The sequence below is a fragment of the Oncorhynchus masou genome, chromosome 30 (genome assembly GCF_036934945.1).
Source record: "Oncorhynchus masou masou isolate Uvic2021 chromosome 30, UVic_Omas_1.1, whole genome shotgun sequence".
In the NCBI taxonomy this organism is placed as follows: domain Eukaryota; kingdom Metazoa; phylum Chordata; class Actinopteri; order Salmoniformes; family Salmonidae; genus Oncorhynchus; species Oncorhynchus masou.
Window position 1 is genome coordinate 6,348,393 of NC_088241.1, and position 16,218 is coordinate 6,364,610.

General features: G+C 43.7%; 2 protein-coding genes across 2 annotated transcripts; both read left to right on the forward strand.

The window, feature by feature from the left end:
- Positions 1-404: 404 nt before the first annotated feature.
- LOC135521889 (glyceraldehyde-3-phosphate dehydrogenase) lies at positions 405-5,529 on the forward strand. The gene is made up of 11 exons (XM_064947672.1): positions 405-470; positions 1,127-1,172; positions 2,526-2,628; positions 2,918-3,024; positions 3,254-3,344; positions 3,555-3,670; positions 3,790-3,871; positions 4,101-4,252; positions 4,581-4,659; positions 4,921-5,102; positions 5,204-5,529. The coding sequence occupies exons 2-11, from the start codon at positions 1,150-1,152 to the stop codon at positions 5,271-5,273; spliced, it is 1,005 nt and encodes a 334-aa protein (XP_064803744.1). The 5' UTR covers positions 405-470; positions 1,127-1,149; the 3' UTR covers positions 5,274-5,529.
- Positions 5,530-7,398: 1,869 nt separating this feature from the next.
- Positions 7,399-15,499, forward strand: LOC135523059 (melanopsin-B-like). The gene is made up of 9 exons (XM_064949784.1): positions 7,399-7,581; positions 8,198-8,321; positions 9,626-9,776; positions 9,979-10,118; positions 13,080-13,218; positions 13,520-13,634; positions 13,920-14,000; positions 14,190-14,766; positions 14,882-15,499. The coding sequence occupies exons 2-9, from the start codon at positions 8,201-8,203 to the stop codon at positions 15,112-15,114; spliced, it is 1,557 nt and encodes a 518-aa protein (XP_064805856.1). The 5' UTR covers positions 7,399-7,581; positions 8,198-8,200; the 3' UTR covers positions 15,115-15,499.
- Positions 15,500-16,218: the final 719 nt, after the last annotated feature.

Genomic DNA, 16,218 nt, shown 5'->3' on the forward strand with positions numbered 1-16,218 from the left:
ACCAGGCAAGGGGAGGCAGGTAGCCTAGTGGTTAGAGCGTTGGGCCACTAACCGCAAGGTTGCTGGATCAAATCCCCAAGCTGACAAGGTAAAAATGTGTCATTCTGCCCCTGAACAAGGCAGTTAACCCACTGTTTCACAGTAGACTGTCGTTGTAAATAAGAAATTGTTCTTAACTGACTTGCCTAGTTAAATAAAACTAAAACTGGGTGAACACAGCAAGACCCAATTAATGTTTTCATACTATAGCTAATACAGCTTTATTGTTAGGCTACATACACTACATTTATAATAGGCTGACTCGTCACAACTTCCTTAGGACCTTGACATTCTGAAAGGGGCGGGGTTTAGAGCCCGTAGCACACAAAGGGGCGTGTCCATACAGGGTGGAAATAAATAGGTAGCCCAGCTCTGCCAGTCCCCACTCACACCCGAAAGTCGTAAGACAGGATTGAGGCATCTCACAAACGGTAAATGACCAACCAACGGCTACATTAGGATATCTAACTACGTTAAATGGCTGGGGATAATATGGGCCTAGATTGCAACAAGATTAGGGAGTGTCAAGCCAAAAACTGACAACCTTTCGATTGTTTGGTTTATTCTAAGACTTGTTTCATGCGTGACCATTTATTTAATGTCATAGTTGATGAGATGCAGCTCCAACTACTTGATGTCTATAGCTTTTTTTTTGCTTTAGAAAAGATTATTCAAACCTCTTGTTAGAGTCACTTCAATCTGCCGTGATTGAACTCTGATTCCGTGACAAAGTTTAGTTAGACTTTCAAAGTTCATAACTGTTGCTTAAATAGACTATCGCACATGTTATTCCAGTTTAAAACATTTTGCTGTGCTTTTAAATGCAACTTTTCTTCTTTGCATGAATTTACTATGAGTTGCAGACATTTGATGTGTATATACTGTTCAGATAAATGATCTATTCTAGGGAACCTATGGCATACTCTATTATTCTCTTATGCTATGTTCTCTATGCCTCTGCTTACCTTAAAGCTATAACTCGGCTGCAGAGTTCTATGCCATAAAGTATGGAAATCCCCAGAAATCATAATGGATGGTCAATATTTGTTTTAATAGCTAATGTCTCTCCTTCTCCCACCCCCCACAGAGGACTAGACCAACTCAGGCAAAATGGTGAAAGTAGGTGTCAATGGGTAAGACACATTTTCATTTAACCCCTTAACTAACACAACACACACAATCTAACAATTTATCACCCCACACACACAGGATTAGAATCAGATTAGAATCTCCTACTCTGGCTTGACCCAGTGCAGAGCTTACGCTTTTGAACCTGCTATCTATTTGAAATGGCAATCTCGCTAATATCAATTAATAAAAACAAAATTGTAGGAATGAATACAATCAAGATTTCATTACTTACTAATGGCTGTACCCTGGTAACCTCACACAGGGAGTACCGATGCCCCTTCGAAAGGACCCGCCCCCTGTTTGCGAGAAACACAAGTTTCATATGATGCGCAAGTCATCCCCGATGATGTGTGGTATTCAGATGAGCCCTGAGAGGAGCTTGGCTTACATGACCCTCCTCTCTGTATCCTCTTGTGCCAGTCTTTTTTTAGCCAGGCACCCTTTGGAGGAAAGATCAGGGGTACAGTCGTGTCTTGTTGACATTCTGAACCATCAGAACATTTTAATAGCTGTCTTACTGTAAACTAGCTCGGCGACTAAAGAGCAGGAACTGTGTAAAGACTTGTGTTTTGCAGAAGGCACACTCTGGTTAGCAGAACACACATCCAGGGACGGTCACTCTGGTGGTCTCTTGTTCTCTGTGATGTTTTCACTAGTAGACAAGTGACCCCCTTGTGCTTAGTTGAATAGAACAGTTTTATTGTCCAGTCTACAGTTGAAAATGTGTCTTTGGCCTCACTACTCACATATGTGAGGGGGATATGCAGTTCCCCCTCTCCTATCCTCCTCTTCGCCTCCCCTCCACCTCTCGGAGGACTGTGTATCAGAGCCTGTCTTTCTGTGAACCTGATTTTTCTAGTTAAAAAGTAACTACTAATTAAACAGGCCTCTCACTTCATGGGGGAGGATTACCACATGAGGGCAGACAGGACTTTACTCCACAGAGAGTGAAGCCTCAGTCCTGTTCACTCTGCTGGCTGTGATACAAAAACCCCTGAACCCTGTCCTCTTTCTCTGGAAATACAGTATTTTGAGGTCACCACATGTTCATTTGAGATTTCTCTGAAAGCTCTTTATATCCAGTCTTCAATCTTTTGCTTCAGGTGCTACCTGAATGTTGTGGAACAGAAATGTCAGTTCAGTTCTATACATGACATTTCTATTTGCGACCTTTGAAACATGGCTCCCTACTGAGTAAGGCACCAGCTGTTACATTATAATACAGGAGAGACAGATGTGGTAGTCCCCCAACTTAATTTGTTTTTCAATAACGAGAGGTTTATGAAATTCCGTAGTATTGTTGAGGACTGGGTGTGACATCAATGAATAATGGAATGAATCGTCTTGTCCCCCAGATTCGGCCGTATCGGGCGTCTGGTGACCCGTGCTGCATTCCACTCCAAGAAGGGAGTTGAGATTGTTGCCATCAACGACCCCTTCATCGACCTGGACTACATGGTGAGTAGCCTAAAGCCTACAATGGACCAGGGACTTCTAGCCCACTGAATCAGGAGAGAAATGTACTGATCCCTGACATGTATAAAGAATTAAGGTTTTAAGACTTAGTGAAATATTTACCTTATGTATAGATTACTTCTTCACCCTAACTTATTAAGTGGTTTCATTAACTTCAAGAGCTTTGAATGTTGCTGTCACCCTGACACCCTCAATGAACAAACCAAGGCCCTGTCATAACTTGGGATCTATTAACAATAGGCCAAGAGACTCACCACCTCTCCTTCTCCAGGTCTACATGTTCAAGTATGACTCCACCCACGGACGTTTCCACGGTGAGGTCAAGGCTGAGGGTGGCAAGCTGGTCATCGATGGACACAAAATCACTGTGTTCCACGAGTGAGTTCATTAATTTAGTAACAAATAATTCACTTTTTTTTCACATTGAAAAAAAATCATACAAATCAGGTCAGCATCTGTAGAATATGCAGAAGAGACCCGAAGTCCCTTGTGGCCTTATGGAATGGCGCCCCCTTGTGGAATCCATAACAATATAAATGAGTCTATTAGTCCATGGTGCTCTGCTTCCTCATAACATAACCCTGAACCTCCTCTCTCTCGTTCTCAGGAGAGACCCAGCTAACATCAAGTGGGGAGATGCTGGTGCCACCTATGTAGTTGAGTCAACAGGTGTTTTCACCACCATTGAGAAGGCCTCTGTAAGTATCCCCATCAGTAGACACGGCATCCAGATCTGTATGATATGAGAATATCTTTAGAACAGAAATGACTCCTTTATAACATGACTTTACCCATCAGGCTTAACCTGCATGTGGTGCATTATGTTGAATACATACAATAACTAGGCAACAATATTTAACCAGGCTACAAAAAAATGTAGTACTGGACTCTAACATCTCCTCTTCCAGACCCATCTGAAGGGCGGTGCCAAGAGGGTTGTCATCTCTGCTCCCAGCGCTGATGCACCCATGTTCGTCATGGGCGTGAACCACGAGAAGTACGAGAACTCCCTCAAGGTTGTCAGGTGAGACCCTCTTCCCTCCGACTCAACACACACACTCCCTCCACTTAACAGATACTACCTGCAACACCTGGCTATTCTGTTGCAGTTCAGACTATAATTTAGCACGTCTCTCTCCACAGCAATGCTTCATGCACAACCAACTGCCTGGCTCCCCTGGCCAAGGTCATCCACGATAACTACCACATCATTGAGGGTCTGATGGTACGGATTAAAACGCAACACCTGGGAACAATCACCTAGAGGGCTTAATCTGACATGATGACAGATTTCACACCGACACAAGACACTAACAGTACAGAACAAGGGATGGACTGTTTTTAAGATCACCAACACACCATCTGTTTTTCTTATCCAGCCGTCCCCCACTACCACCTCTGTACCTCCTTAATGTGGATCTCTCATCTTCCTTCCCTTAACATCTCTCTCTCAGAGCACCGTTCACGCCGTCACCGCCACCCAGAAGACTGTTGATGGTCCTTCTGGAAAGCTGTGGAGGGATGGACGTGGTGCCAGCCAGAACATCATCCCTGCCTCCACCGGAGCAGCCAAGGCTGTCGGCAAGGTCATCCCCGAGCTGAACGGGTCAGTACCACAACCTCTAAATAACTAATAACAACCAGTAAAACAAGACACAATTATAATACTAGTATCAGAAGTTCACAACCTCTAACTAGACACCAGTAAAACACTATGATACAGCTGTACATTCACTTGTGACACAACTTCTAACTAGACCAGTAACACATTTATAACACTAGTCTGCCACTACAGTTTTCCGTCAACAGTAAAATGTATAGCAATGAAACAGACATTTGTCTAAGAACCAGTCGTTATGTCTGTATATCAAACTGTAGAGGACTAAGTTTAACTTTGACCTTATGCTGCTGTCACCCCCTCTTCTTCCTCACAGCAAGATCACTGGCATGGCCTTCCGTGTCCCCACCCCCAACGTCTCAGTGGTGGACCTGACCGTCCGTCTGGAGAAGCCTGTGAGTAGCCCCTCCCCCTGCCTTACCAAACTGCCAATACACATGTCTGTCCCTATGGTGTACCTTACCTGCCAATACAATCAAAAATATATCACTGTCCTAGGACTAGTTGTTAGACACAGTGACCACATCTTTAAATAAAGTTTGCAGTAAAGCCCATTGTTGAGTAGACAAGACAATGCCTTAATTGATACATGATTAGTTCGCATTGTAAATTTAGGAACAATTTGACAACCCACCTCTTGTTTCCTTGAACCACAGGCCAGCTACGACGCCATCAAGAAGGTTGTCAAGGCTGCTGCCGATGGACCCATGAAGGGAATTCTTGGATACACAGAGCAACAGGTTGTCTCTTCAGACTTCAACGGCGACACCCACTCCTCCATCTTTGATGCCGGCGCTGGCATTGCTCTGAACGACCACTTCGTCAAGCTGGTCACATGGTACGCATTCATCCTCTGCAAATATACACGCGAACACACACACACACCTACACATTGTTGGTGAGTGAAGAAACCTGACCGTGTCTCTCCTCTCTCCCCAGGTATGACAATGAGTTTGGCTACAGCAACCGCGTCATTGACCTGATGGCTCACATGGCCACCAAGGAGTAAAGCAACCAACCAAACGCTACTGCGCTATGTCATGTGACCACATATTTCCCATTCGATTGGACTATCGCCCTTGCCATGAGAAAGTTACCCGCATTAAACAAATAACTAACAATCACAACTAATTTATTTTTGTATTGTAAAGCCCCTGTTCTGGTCTTGTGAAAGGTGAGATGGAATCTGGGTGTGAAGAGATTTACTCTGTTTGTTGCACTGAACCTGCTTCATTCAGAAGCGGAATAAAAGTCCTCTGAGTAAATATGGCTTCCTGTTTTTCACTTGATGGGACAAAAGGAAAATTATTTAGTATATAAATGTTGATAATGGGAAAGGACAAACTCTTAAATAATTCCTTCGTTATTTCTATTAAGCTCAGGAACCTGACGTGATCAATCACTCATACACAATGGAAACACTATACAACACAATTATTCCTGACCCTGGGTACATAGGAGTAGTTTAGGTATAGTATCTATACAATGAGGTTGCTCTGTAAACTAAAACATCTATCTGAATGTTCTCACTGATGCTAGCATATATCTGATCCGTTTACTCTTGTAAGAATCTGTGCATTTGACAGAACCAGGATTTCAAACAACCCAGACACTAACTTAGGTTCTATGATCGCATCACTTCCTCTGCCGGTTCTCTCTTCTCAACTCAAACGTTTATTGGTCGTGTACACAGATTTGCAGCGACATTCTTGTTTTCAGCTCCAACAGTGTAATACGTAGCAATACACAGAATCTTAAAGGTAGAAATTAATACATTTGTGTCCAATCAAACCCTTTCTGCACAGTGTCCTTTTCCATCAGTGTTAAATCCTCTTATATTTCTCTCCCCCTTCCTGAGATGAATCATTATTTCTCTCTACCCCCCCCCCCCCCCTCAGTTCAGTTCAATACCTGCTCCATTTGTTAAGCCAAGGGTGTTCTGGCGTGACTAACTAAAGTTGACAATGGCCGACCATTATGATTACGCAATTGGCCTTCATAAAATATTCCCAATCGATGGTATTGACAAGGGAAGAGAGGTAAGCCAACTCTACTGGGCTTTACTTTTCTGAGACCAACAACCTCTAGACTAGGGGTTTCACAGCATGGTGGTCCTATGGGGGCTGCAGGGGGCTTAATGAACAGTGTGATTGCAGTCAACTTGACAGTGTGTGTATCAGGTGCTTTAGGTGGACTTGTGGTGCCTATAGAGAACGTAGGGAGGTTTTCATGCTTTCACTTTACTCCACTATAGTTGACTTGGTGCTTAGTGGACAGAAGGGCTTAGAGAACACTGGGTGTCCATCATACTAATTGATAATCATAAATCATTTGTTTTTCAAATGAACCACTTAATCAATTATAAGTAATGAATTAGTGTCTGTTAGCTTTAATGAGTGAAAATGCTGTCACATGTTCTACTAGTGACTAACACACAGCATGACTTCCTGGACTAAGGTGTGAGTCAACAGGAGAGAGAACATGTTGATGGCTGAACACCTACTGCTACACACCAAGGCATCCTCTGATCGTAAAGCTGAGCCTGTAAACATACACAGTTTATTGTAACTTTTCAAGTCAGACTTGTGTGTGTAGGTAGACTTTAAGCCCCATAAGAGCAGGCTTGAAGATTGGGTTAAAGTTGTAGTTCAGTTTGCAGCCAGTAAGCTATGTATTTATTTCAACATCCCAGTGTCTATCTTTCTCACGTCATGCTCAGACAAGGCAGTCAGTAAGAGAAGCATTATTCTCCTGTAGTCAGATCACCATCTATCCATAATCTTATTGAAGAGAAGACGTGTGTCTCCTGGGTGTTGTTGCTCTCATTGTTAGACACAGACACATACAAATTATGAGTCAGTTACAGTTGTGCTCTTATTATATCACAATTGGTGATATCTCTTCTACGGCATTCAGTTTAAACAATGGAGAGAGAGATAAAGAGTGACAGATATACAGAGAGAGAGAAAGAGAGCATGGGAGAAAGAGGGTGAGAGCATAGAAGAGAGAGAAAGAGATTGATGAGAGTGAGAGAGAGAGAGAGAGAGAGAGAGAGAGAGGGAGGTCAAAAAGGCTCAGATCCTTCCATTTATTTTCCCTCTGTGTGCCTTTTCAGACCACACACTCACTGATCATTTCTCCGCCAGATTGTCGACAGCAAGTTGATTTACTCTTCTCAGAAATAGAGCACAAAAAATGACAGAGGCTTAAGATTTAAAAAAGAGCTTAACTCACAACACAGACAGACAGAACAAAAGAGTGAGATAGGAAGTAAAAAAGAGAGGTAGAGAGGGGCAGGTTGACAGACGAAGAGGAAGGTGAGTAAGAATGCTCCTCTTGGTGTGTGTGTCACCTGTTGATTTCTCATTATTGTGTGTGTGTGTGAGTGATCTCCTTTCAGCTTTGAACTGAACAGTGAGTTTGATTCTGTGATAATAGTTGTGTGTGTTTCAATTGGCTGTCTCTCTTTTTCTCTTCCTGCTTTTCCAATTCTCCACTTTTCCCCTGATTGTGCACAGGCTCACCCCCTGTCTCCCCTCTCCTCTCCTCTCCCCTACCCTTCTCTGCTCTCCTCTACCCTTTCCCCTCTCCTCTCCACTACCCTCTCTGCTCTCCTCTAAACTTTCCCCTCTACTCTCCCTTCTCCTCTTCTCTTTTTTGCTCTCTCCATCAATATATAACTACCCCACCATTGCTGTCTCTCTTTTTCTCTCTTTCTCTATCTATATCCGCGTTAGCTAATACTATGGGGAATTTAACATCCTTAACTCTCACTCTGTTTTTCTGTGCATGTCTAGGGGGTTAAATCCTCTTACCTTCCACTTTCTAGCACATTCTCTGTCTCAGTACGTTTCTCTCCTCCTCTCTCTTCTGACCTCGTCTATCTACTGGGCTTTACAGTAAAATCTCTCTCTGTCTTATTTTCTCCACCAGTTGATGTCTCTGGGAGGAAATGGCTCGTGGAGGGGCTCTGTCCCATCCTCCATCCCTCCTGCCTTCCTTTCTCACCTCTCCCCCAGCACTGACCTGGGAGTCGCCATCTTCCTCATCCTCACAGGTGAGTCAAATCTACCATCTGCCTACAACACATTCACCCCTAGCCACTATACCCCTATACCCTCTAACCACTGATAGAGATTTGAAAGGATTGGATTTTACACTACTTGTACTATAAGCAATATGGTGAAAAATCCTCAAAGCGTAGAGGGCAAGTTTGAGATATTACAATACTTTATCAAATAATTTCAGATCTATACGAGTGTCTAGAGACTTGGGCATAGAGGCTCAGGGTTGTTGGTTGATTTGAAATTAGGCATCTCTCCTCATCACAGACGAGAGATTCAGTGTTGGTGTCAGTTAATGTCAGAGTTTGGTTGGTATTCCTCCTGAGTAACTCACTGGTAGAATAATCAGAACATAATCTGTACAGTGTAGAAGTATTAGGCTTGGCTTAAGGTATATTTATGGGGGTGAAATTCTGTTCAGATAAATCAAGACTTAAAAACAATATGAACAAAATATAATTTGATCCCAGACGACTGAAAGGGTTTCGATATATAAGCTGGGCAACAGCTTTTCACATCTTAATCATCGGAATCCAGAGCCCACGCAGATGGCTGAATGGGTTTACTTTGTTTCAACACAGATCTGTCATCCATCGGGATCAACCTTTCTGATCAAGTCAGTCAGTGATCTAACTCTCTATGACTGTTTCCATTACGGAGCTGTGGTGATAGACTGAATACAAAGTGTATTAGCATAGCAACCCCAGGGTCACACCAGAGAGGAGAGGATACATAGAGAGGACAGAGGAGAGAGGATACATAGAGAGAGGAAAGGAAAGAGGACAGGAGAGAAAGGAAAGGAAGGAGGATACATAAAGGACAGAAGATACATAGAGAGATGAGAGAGGAAATGAGAGAGGAGAGTGGAAAGGAGAGAGGAAAGGTGAGAGGAAAGAAGAGAGGAGAGGATACACATGAGGAATCACAGCATGGAACATTCCATACCTGTTGCTCCCAATAATTACCTACACAACAAATCAAATGAGGCTATGAACAGCACCCTGCACCCCACTGGCCAGCCAGCCAGCCAGTAAGCAACCATGTCGATTCAGCTCGAGCATTTATTCACTTCGGATTGGTTCCCCGATGCTTCCAAAGCCGCATAGTGGGTTGAGGGGTCAGGAAGGTAGCAGCGGTTGAAATATTAAATGACAGACGGTTTACTGACCCTTATTATACCCAAGAGCAGACAGTGAGCTGGTCTGTCTCTATGCTTCTATCTTTCTCTCTCTCCCCGTCGCTTCAAACCTCCTATCTCCCCACTCCTCTCTTCCTTCTCTCCTCTCTTCTTCTCCAGGTGTAGTGTCCGTGGTTGGGAATGGCATAGTGCTGTTGGTTTACTGTAGAAAGAAGAAGAAACTCAGACCACCAGAACTCATGACTATTAACCTGGCCATCTGTGATTTTGGATACAGCCTCTTGGGGGCGCCATGCCTCATAATTTCCAGGTGAGCAATTCCTGTCAACCAATCTTCAATCCCCTATACTGATAGTATGAATATCAAACTAGACAGAATGATATGATGCAGATGTCTTTTATCCAGATCAATTGACAGTTTACACTCACATCCCATGAATCAGACAAAGTGCTTAGTGTTCCAACGACCAATGATCATTATCAGGTCATTAACTCCTCCTCTGGTCCACCAGTGTGTCCCATGGCTGGGTGTTTGGGGAAGCAGGGTGCCTGTGGTACGGGTTGCAGGGCTTTGTTTTTGGGATCGGCTCCCTCATCACCACCTGTCTCATCTCTCTGGACCGCTGCCTCAAGATCTGCAGCTTCAGATACGGTCAGTGGGATTCCCTTTATTATTTATTTATTTTTGCTATCTTTTTGAGTCGTGTGCACATACTTATTATATTCTTCATTTGATACATTTCTTACATATTTTCCCTTAGGAAGACAATGATAAAGTGTTGTTGAATCCCAAAAACATTTAGCTTCCATAGGCTACATTTATCCTTCATCATTATCTGATATTTCTTCAAACATTTCATTACATGAAATACATGTCTGATACTCAATTGAAAGAACAAAAGGGGTGACACAAAAGGATGTTGTTGACCCCTGACCCCTTTTAGTGGCCTCATTGACTTCCCGTTTTTCCCTGAGGCTTTAGTCAGTGGGTCAGAGCATAAATAAGGCCCTTGCTTTGAATATGCCCTTTCTACTTAGCATGTCAGATAATTGATTTTTGAACAGAACCTCTGCATTCAATGATCTAATCTAAACATACACTATATATACAAAAGTATGTGGACACCCCTTCAAATTAGTGGATTTGGCTATTTTAGCCACACCTGTTGCTGACAGGTGTATGAAATTGAGCACACAGCCATGCAATCTCCATAGACAAACATAAGCAGGAGAATGGCCTTACTGAACAGCTCAGTGACTTTCAATGTGGCACCGTCATAAGATGCCACCTTTCCAACAAGTCAGTTCATCAAATTTCTACCCTGCTAGAGCTGTCAACTGAGCTGACCAGGTCAATTGTAAGTGCTGTTATTGTGAAGTGGAAGTGAAGTGTGAAGTGGTTGGCCACCCAAAGCTCACAGAACGAGATCACCAAGTGCTGAAAGCATGTCGCTCGTAAAAATCATCTGTCCTCTGTTGCAAAACACACTACCGAGTTCCAAACTGCCTCTGGAAGCAAAGTCAGCGCAATAACTGTTTGTGGAGTAAAGCTTGCTGCCATTGGACTCTGGAGCAGTGTAAACGCTTCACCATCTGGCAGTCCGACGAAATAATCTTGGTTTGGTGGATGTCAGGAGAACGCTACCTGCCCGAATGCATAGTGCCAACTGTAATGTTGGGTGGAGGAGGAATAATGGTCAGGTTGTTTTTTTTCATGGTTAGGCTAGGTCCCTTAGTTCCACTGAAGGGAAATCTTAATGCTAATGATATTCTAGACGATTCTGTGCTTCCAACTTTGTGGCAGCACTTTCCTGTTTCAGCATGACAATGCCACCATGCACAAAGCGAGGTCCATACAGAAATGGTTTGTTGAGATTGGTGTGGAAAAACATGACTGGCCTGCACAGAGCCCTGACCTCAACCCCATGGAACACCTTTGGGATGAATTGGAACGCCGACTGCGAGCCAGACCTAATCGCCCAACATCAGTGCCAGACCTCACTAATGCTATTGTGGCTGAATGAAAGCAAGGCACTGCAGCAATGTTACTACATCTAGTGGAAAGCCTTCCCAGAAGAGTGGAGGCTGTTATAGCAGCAAAGGGGGACCAATTCCATATTATTCAACTCCAACTCCATATTTGTCGTGTGGTCCAGTGCTGCAAGTGAAGACCTATTTAAGCTGCAGCTGGCCCAGAACAGAGCGGCACATTTTGCTCTTCATTGTAATCAGAGGGCTGATATAAATACTATGCTGCCAGTCTCTCTTGGCTGAGAGTTGAGTAGAGACTGACTGCATCACTTCACTTTATAAGAAACATTCATGTGTTGAAAATCCCAAACTGTTTGCATTGTCAATTTACACACAGCTCTGACACACACACTTATCCCACCAGACATGCCACCAAGGGGTCTTTTCACAGACCCCAAATCCAGAACAAATTCAAGAAAGTGTACAATATTATATAGAGCCCTTGTTGCTTGGAACTTCCTTCCATCTCATATTGCTCAAATAAACAGCAAACCTGGTTGCAAAAAGCAGATAAAGCAACACCTCGCTGCACAACGCCTCTCCCCTATTTGACCTAGATAGTTTGTGTGTATGTTATTGACATGTAGGCTACGTGTGCCTTTAAAAACATGTATGTAGTTCTGTTCTTGAGCTGTTCTTGTCCATTGATTGTTCTGTATTATGTCATTCTGTATTATGTTTCATGTTTTATGTGGACTACAGGGAGAGTAGCTGCTGCTTTTGCAACAGCTAATGGGGATCCAAATAAAATACCAATACCAATGCCCATGATTTTGGAGTGAGATGTTGGACGAGCAGGTGTCCACATACCTTTGGTCATGTAGTGTAGTTTATAATCTGTTTGTCTGTATGTCCGACTCTTTCTTCAAGCCCACGTTGTAGAGGTAATTGTGGGCACTATTGTAAGAGCAGTTTTTTATATTTTTGATTGGTTCAGACTCCAGCTTGATCTTGTTGACCTGGAGATGACTTTTCAGTTATGTAGACACTAGGCAGCAATGATGTTATTGTATTGCTGGTTAGGGGTAGTCACACAGGTAGCTATGGGAAAGGGAAGGTGGCCTAGTGGTTAGAGTGCTGGACTAGCAACCAAAAGGTTGCAATATTGAATCCCGGAGCTGACAAGGTAAAAATCTGTCGTTCTTCCCCTGAACAGGCAGTTAACCCATTGTTCCTAGGCCGTCTTTGAAAATAAGAATTTGTTCTTAACTGACTTGCCTAGTTAAATTAAGGTAGCACTTTTTTTAAAGGAAGGGCAATTGTCAGGCAGGGTTAATGTCTGGGCTACCAACATGCAACACTACATAAAGAAATAGAAACCCGTAAATATCACACACAACCATTTAAACTACTAGCAACCATTTTCAGGGCTCACTTGCAACAGATACCTTGGTCTCAATGAGACTCCCTGCTAAAATAAATGAAAAACGTGCTTCACTTTAGTCACATCCCTCTCCTATGTGTCTGGTTATAATATAGTACATGCTGGACAATCAGGTGTCTCTCAAAAAATAGATCTTACCCAATGAGAATAAATAATGGTGAAATAAAAGAATAACATTCCTCCATCTCTCTCTACCAGGTCAGTGGATCGAGAAACGTCACATGTCCATGTCCATAGGGCTGGTGTGGTTCTACTCTCTATTCTGGGCCTCCCTGCCTGTTTTTGGCTTCGGCAGCTACGGACCAGAACCCTTTGGGACCAGCTGCACCATAAACTGGTACTCCTGACTCTCTCTTATTAGACTCTGTTTTGATGTGTGTGTGTGTGTGTGTGCGTGCGTGCGTGCGTGCGTGCGTGCGTGTGTGCGTGCGTGTGTGTGTGTGTGTGTGTGTGTGTGTGTGTGTGTGTGTGTGTGTGTGTGTGTGTGTGTGTGTGTGTGTGTGTGTGTGTGTGTGTGTGAGAGAGTGAGTCTGCAGTTATTAAGGCATTCATCTCATCCAGCAGTAGCAATTCAGCCTGGGTATGAGGTTATAAAAGTATGTATAAATATACATCTTCTTCTTCCTCTTTTCTTTGAGGTGGGGGATGAGGTCATCTTTGATTGACAGGCTCTACATCTTGCTGATCCTGATCATGTGCTTTTTTCTCCCCACATTGACCATCGTCGCCTCCTACATGACCATTCTGCTGACGGTGAGAGAAACTGCACCCAGCTGATTCAGTAGGGGAGAGTCCAGGGAACTCAACTCAGACTACAGAAAATGGCATGCCATGTAACTCATTGATTGTCAATCAATCAATTGTCCTGGCATATTTTCAGTGGGGCACACTATAACGTATGGAATGCATGTTGACTACAGTCCAGCAAGCATGATCTATTACCGTGATGGTGGATTCAATAGCTGTAACCAACAGGTGGTCTAGCGAGCGTGGCCCTTGTGCATTTGTTTGTGTTTACTGACAAGTCTTTCTGTGTAGGTTTACCGTTCTAGTCGCGCTCTGGCATCTATTCCCTCCTCAACTGTCACTCACACCAACAAAGACCTGAGACTCACAAAGGTATGTGGAAAGCAGACTACGTTAGAAGAAGCTTAGTTACTGACTTGAAATGAAAGATGTCGTAACATCTGCTTTATTCCAGGCAGAGGAACTACCAGGGAATAACTTTTGTATTAACATTGTAACAAGTGTGTAAGTACAGACAGCACATTATATCTTTCTGTTTCATCTATTGTCTGTCTGTCCCAGATAGCAGCTGTGGTGTGTTCCACCTTCCTCTTATCCTGGACTCCCTATGCCATTGTCTCCCTCTACTCTGCCTTGGCCCCCAAGGAGGAGCATTGGGCCGGGGAGGCCATGCAGGGAGGAGGCCCCTCCATGGGGACTGGAGGATCCACTGGGATGGCCTCAGCCTTCCCAAACATCCCCAACATTATGGGTCTCCTCAATTGGACCTCCACGGAAAACTACGGAAGCAACTACGGAAGCGTCTACTACGACCCTGGAGAATCCTTGCGGGACGTGACCAACCCAGATCCCTACTCCTATTCTGGTTTAGGCCACAGTCTGCCTGCTGCTTCCACTCGCAGTTCAGCCCCAGGCCAGGAGGGGGAGTCGGAGACAGGGAGCAACCGGCCGGTGTCCTGCCTGCCACCTATGGTGTCTCTGATACCAGCAATGTTTGCCAAGTCTCACTGCATGATTAACCCCTTCATCTACCAAATCATGAACAAGGAGTTCAGAGAGGACGTGTACGACATGCTGTTTGGGAGACAGAACGGGGAGAGGAGGAGAATGCAGGGAAGAGCAGGGAGCTACTCTGACAGTAAGGAGTCTTTCATAGCTACAGGTGTGGACTGGACAGGTGCAGAATGACTGATAACTCTCTCTCTCACACATTTTCTTTCTCTCTCTCTCCCTTCTCCTCTTTCTCTCCTCAGCCCCCAAAGGCAGCCTCTCCTACTGCCACAGCTGGCAAGGGAGGAGCAACCCCAAGGCCATGCCCATGGTGGAGTTGGGAAAGAAAGAGAGGGCTGGCGACACCATCTCGGTGGGGTGGGACGCCCTGGGCGTGGCCTCGCTGGACACACAGGTCAACATAGACGGGCAGAGTCTGAGCGAAGCAGGGAGAGAGCTGGGGGGTTCCACCTCTAGTAGTCTGATGACCGAGTGATAGAGGGAGAGATGGATAAGAGATGTTGAGAGGATGGAGGTGTTTAGGAGCAGAGACCTCTTTAAAAACAGCTTTAAAATAAAACATGTTTTGTGTAAGAACAACCAGAGTATTGTATCATAGTGAGTGTTTTGAGTAGTGACTCTTTTGTAAATGTAGCCAAAACATTAGTATTATTATATAACCAACAATTATGATATGTAAAATATACACTATGTTGTATTTTTACATATTGTGTGTATTTTTTACCTTTATATCTAAGCACCAACAAGATGTCTGCTGCAGTTTTGAAAATGGTATTCCATCTTTTAGTTTAGTCTATTTTGTAGTTTTTGTTGTCAACACTGTCCTGATAGGCCTGTGGGTTATGGTTCACATTATAGTTTCACACAATAGAATAGTGTGTAAAATTGTATGTGTGTATTTTGTAACAAAATAAAATCGAGCCAAGTGGGAAGATATTGTTGCCTATGGTGTGACCTTAAAATGACAAGTGGGAAGATATTGTTGCCTATGTGGTGTGACCATAAAATGACAAGTGGGAAGATATTGTTGCCTATGTGGTGTGACCATAAAATGACAAGTGGGAAGATATTGTTGCCTATGTGGTGTGACCATAAAATGACAAGTGGGAAGATATTGTTGCCTATGTGGTGTGACCTTAAAATGACAAGTGGGAAGATATTGTTGCCTATGTGGTGTGACCATAAAATGACAAGTGGGGAGATATTGTTGCCTATATGGTGTGACCATAAAATGACAAGTGGGAAGATATTGTTGCCTATGTGGTGTGACCATAAAATGACAAGTGGGAAGATATTGTTGCCTATGTGGTGTGACCATAAAATGACAAGTGGGAAGATATTGTTGCCTATGTGGTGTGACCATAAAATGACAAGTGGGAAGATATTGTTGCCTATGTGGTGTGACCATAAAATGACAAGTGGGAAGATATTGTTGCCTATGTGGTGTGACCATAAAATGACAAGTGGGAAGATATTGTTGCCTATGTGGTGTGACCATAAAATGACAAGTGGGAAGATATTGTTGCCTATGTGGTGTGACCATAAAATGACAAGTGGGAAGATATTGTTGCCTATGTGG

Excerpts from the sequence above, each read along its gene's own strand:
- LOC135523059 (XM_064949784.1), top strand. The coding sequence starts at position 8,201 with ATGTCTCTGGGAGGAAATGGCTCGTGGAGGGGCTCTGTCCCATCCTCC. Across the intron at positions 10,119-13,079 it reads GATCTGCAGCTTCAGATACG|GTCAGTGGATCGAGAAACGT; the intron begins GTCAGTGGGATT and ends TCTCTCTACCAG. Across the intron at positions 14,001-14,189 it reads AAGACCTGAGACTCACAAAG|ATAGCAGCTGTGGTGTGTTC; the intron begins GTATGTGGAAAG and ends TGTCTGTCCCAG.
- LOC135521889 (XM_064947672.1), top strand. The coding sequence starts at position 1,150 with ATGGTGAAAGTAGGTGTCAATGG. Across the intron at positions 3,025-3,253 it reads AAAATCACTGTGTTCCACGA|GAGAGACCCAGCTAACATCA; the intron begins GTGAGTTCATTA and ends TCTCGTTCTCAG. Across the intron at positions 3,671-3,789 it reads AACTCCCTCAAGGTTGTCAG|CAATGCTTCATGCACAACCA; the intron begins GTGAGACCCTCT and ends CTCTCTCCACAG.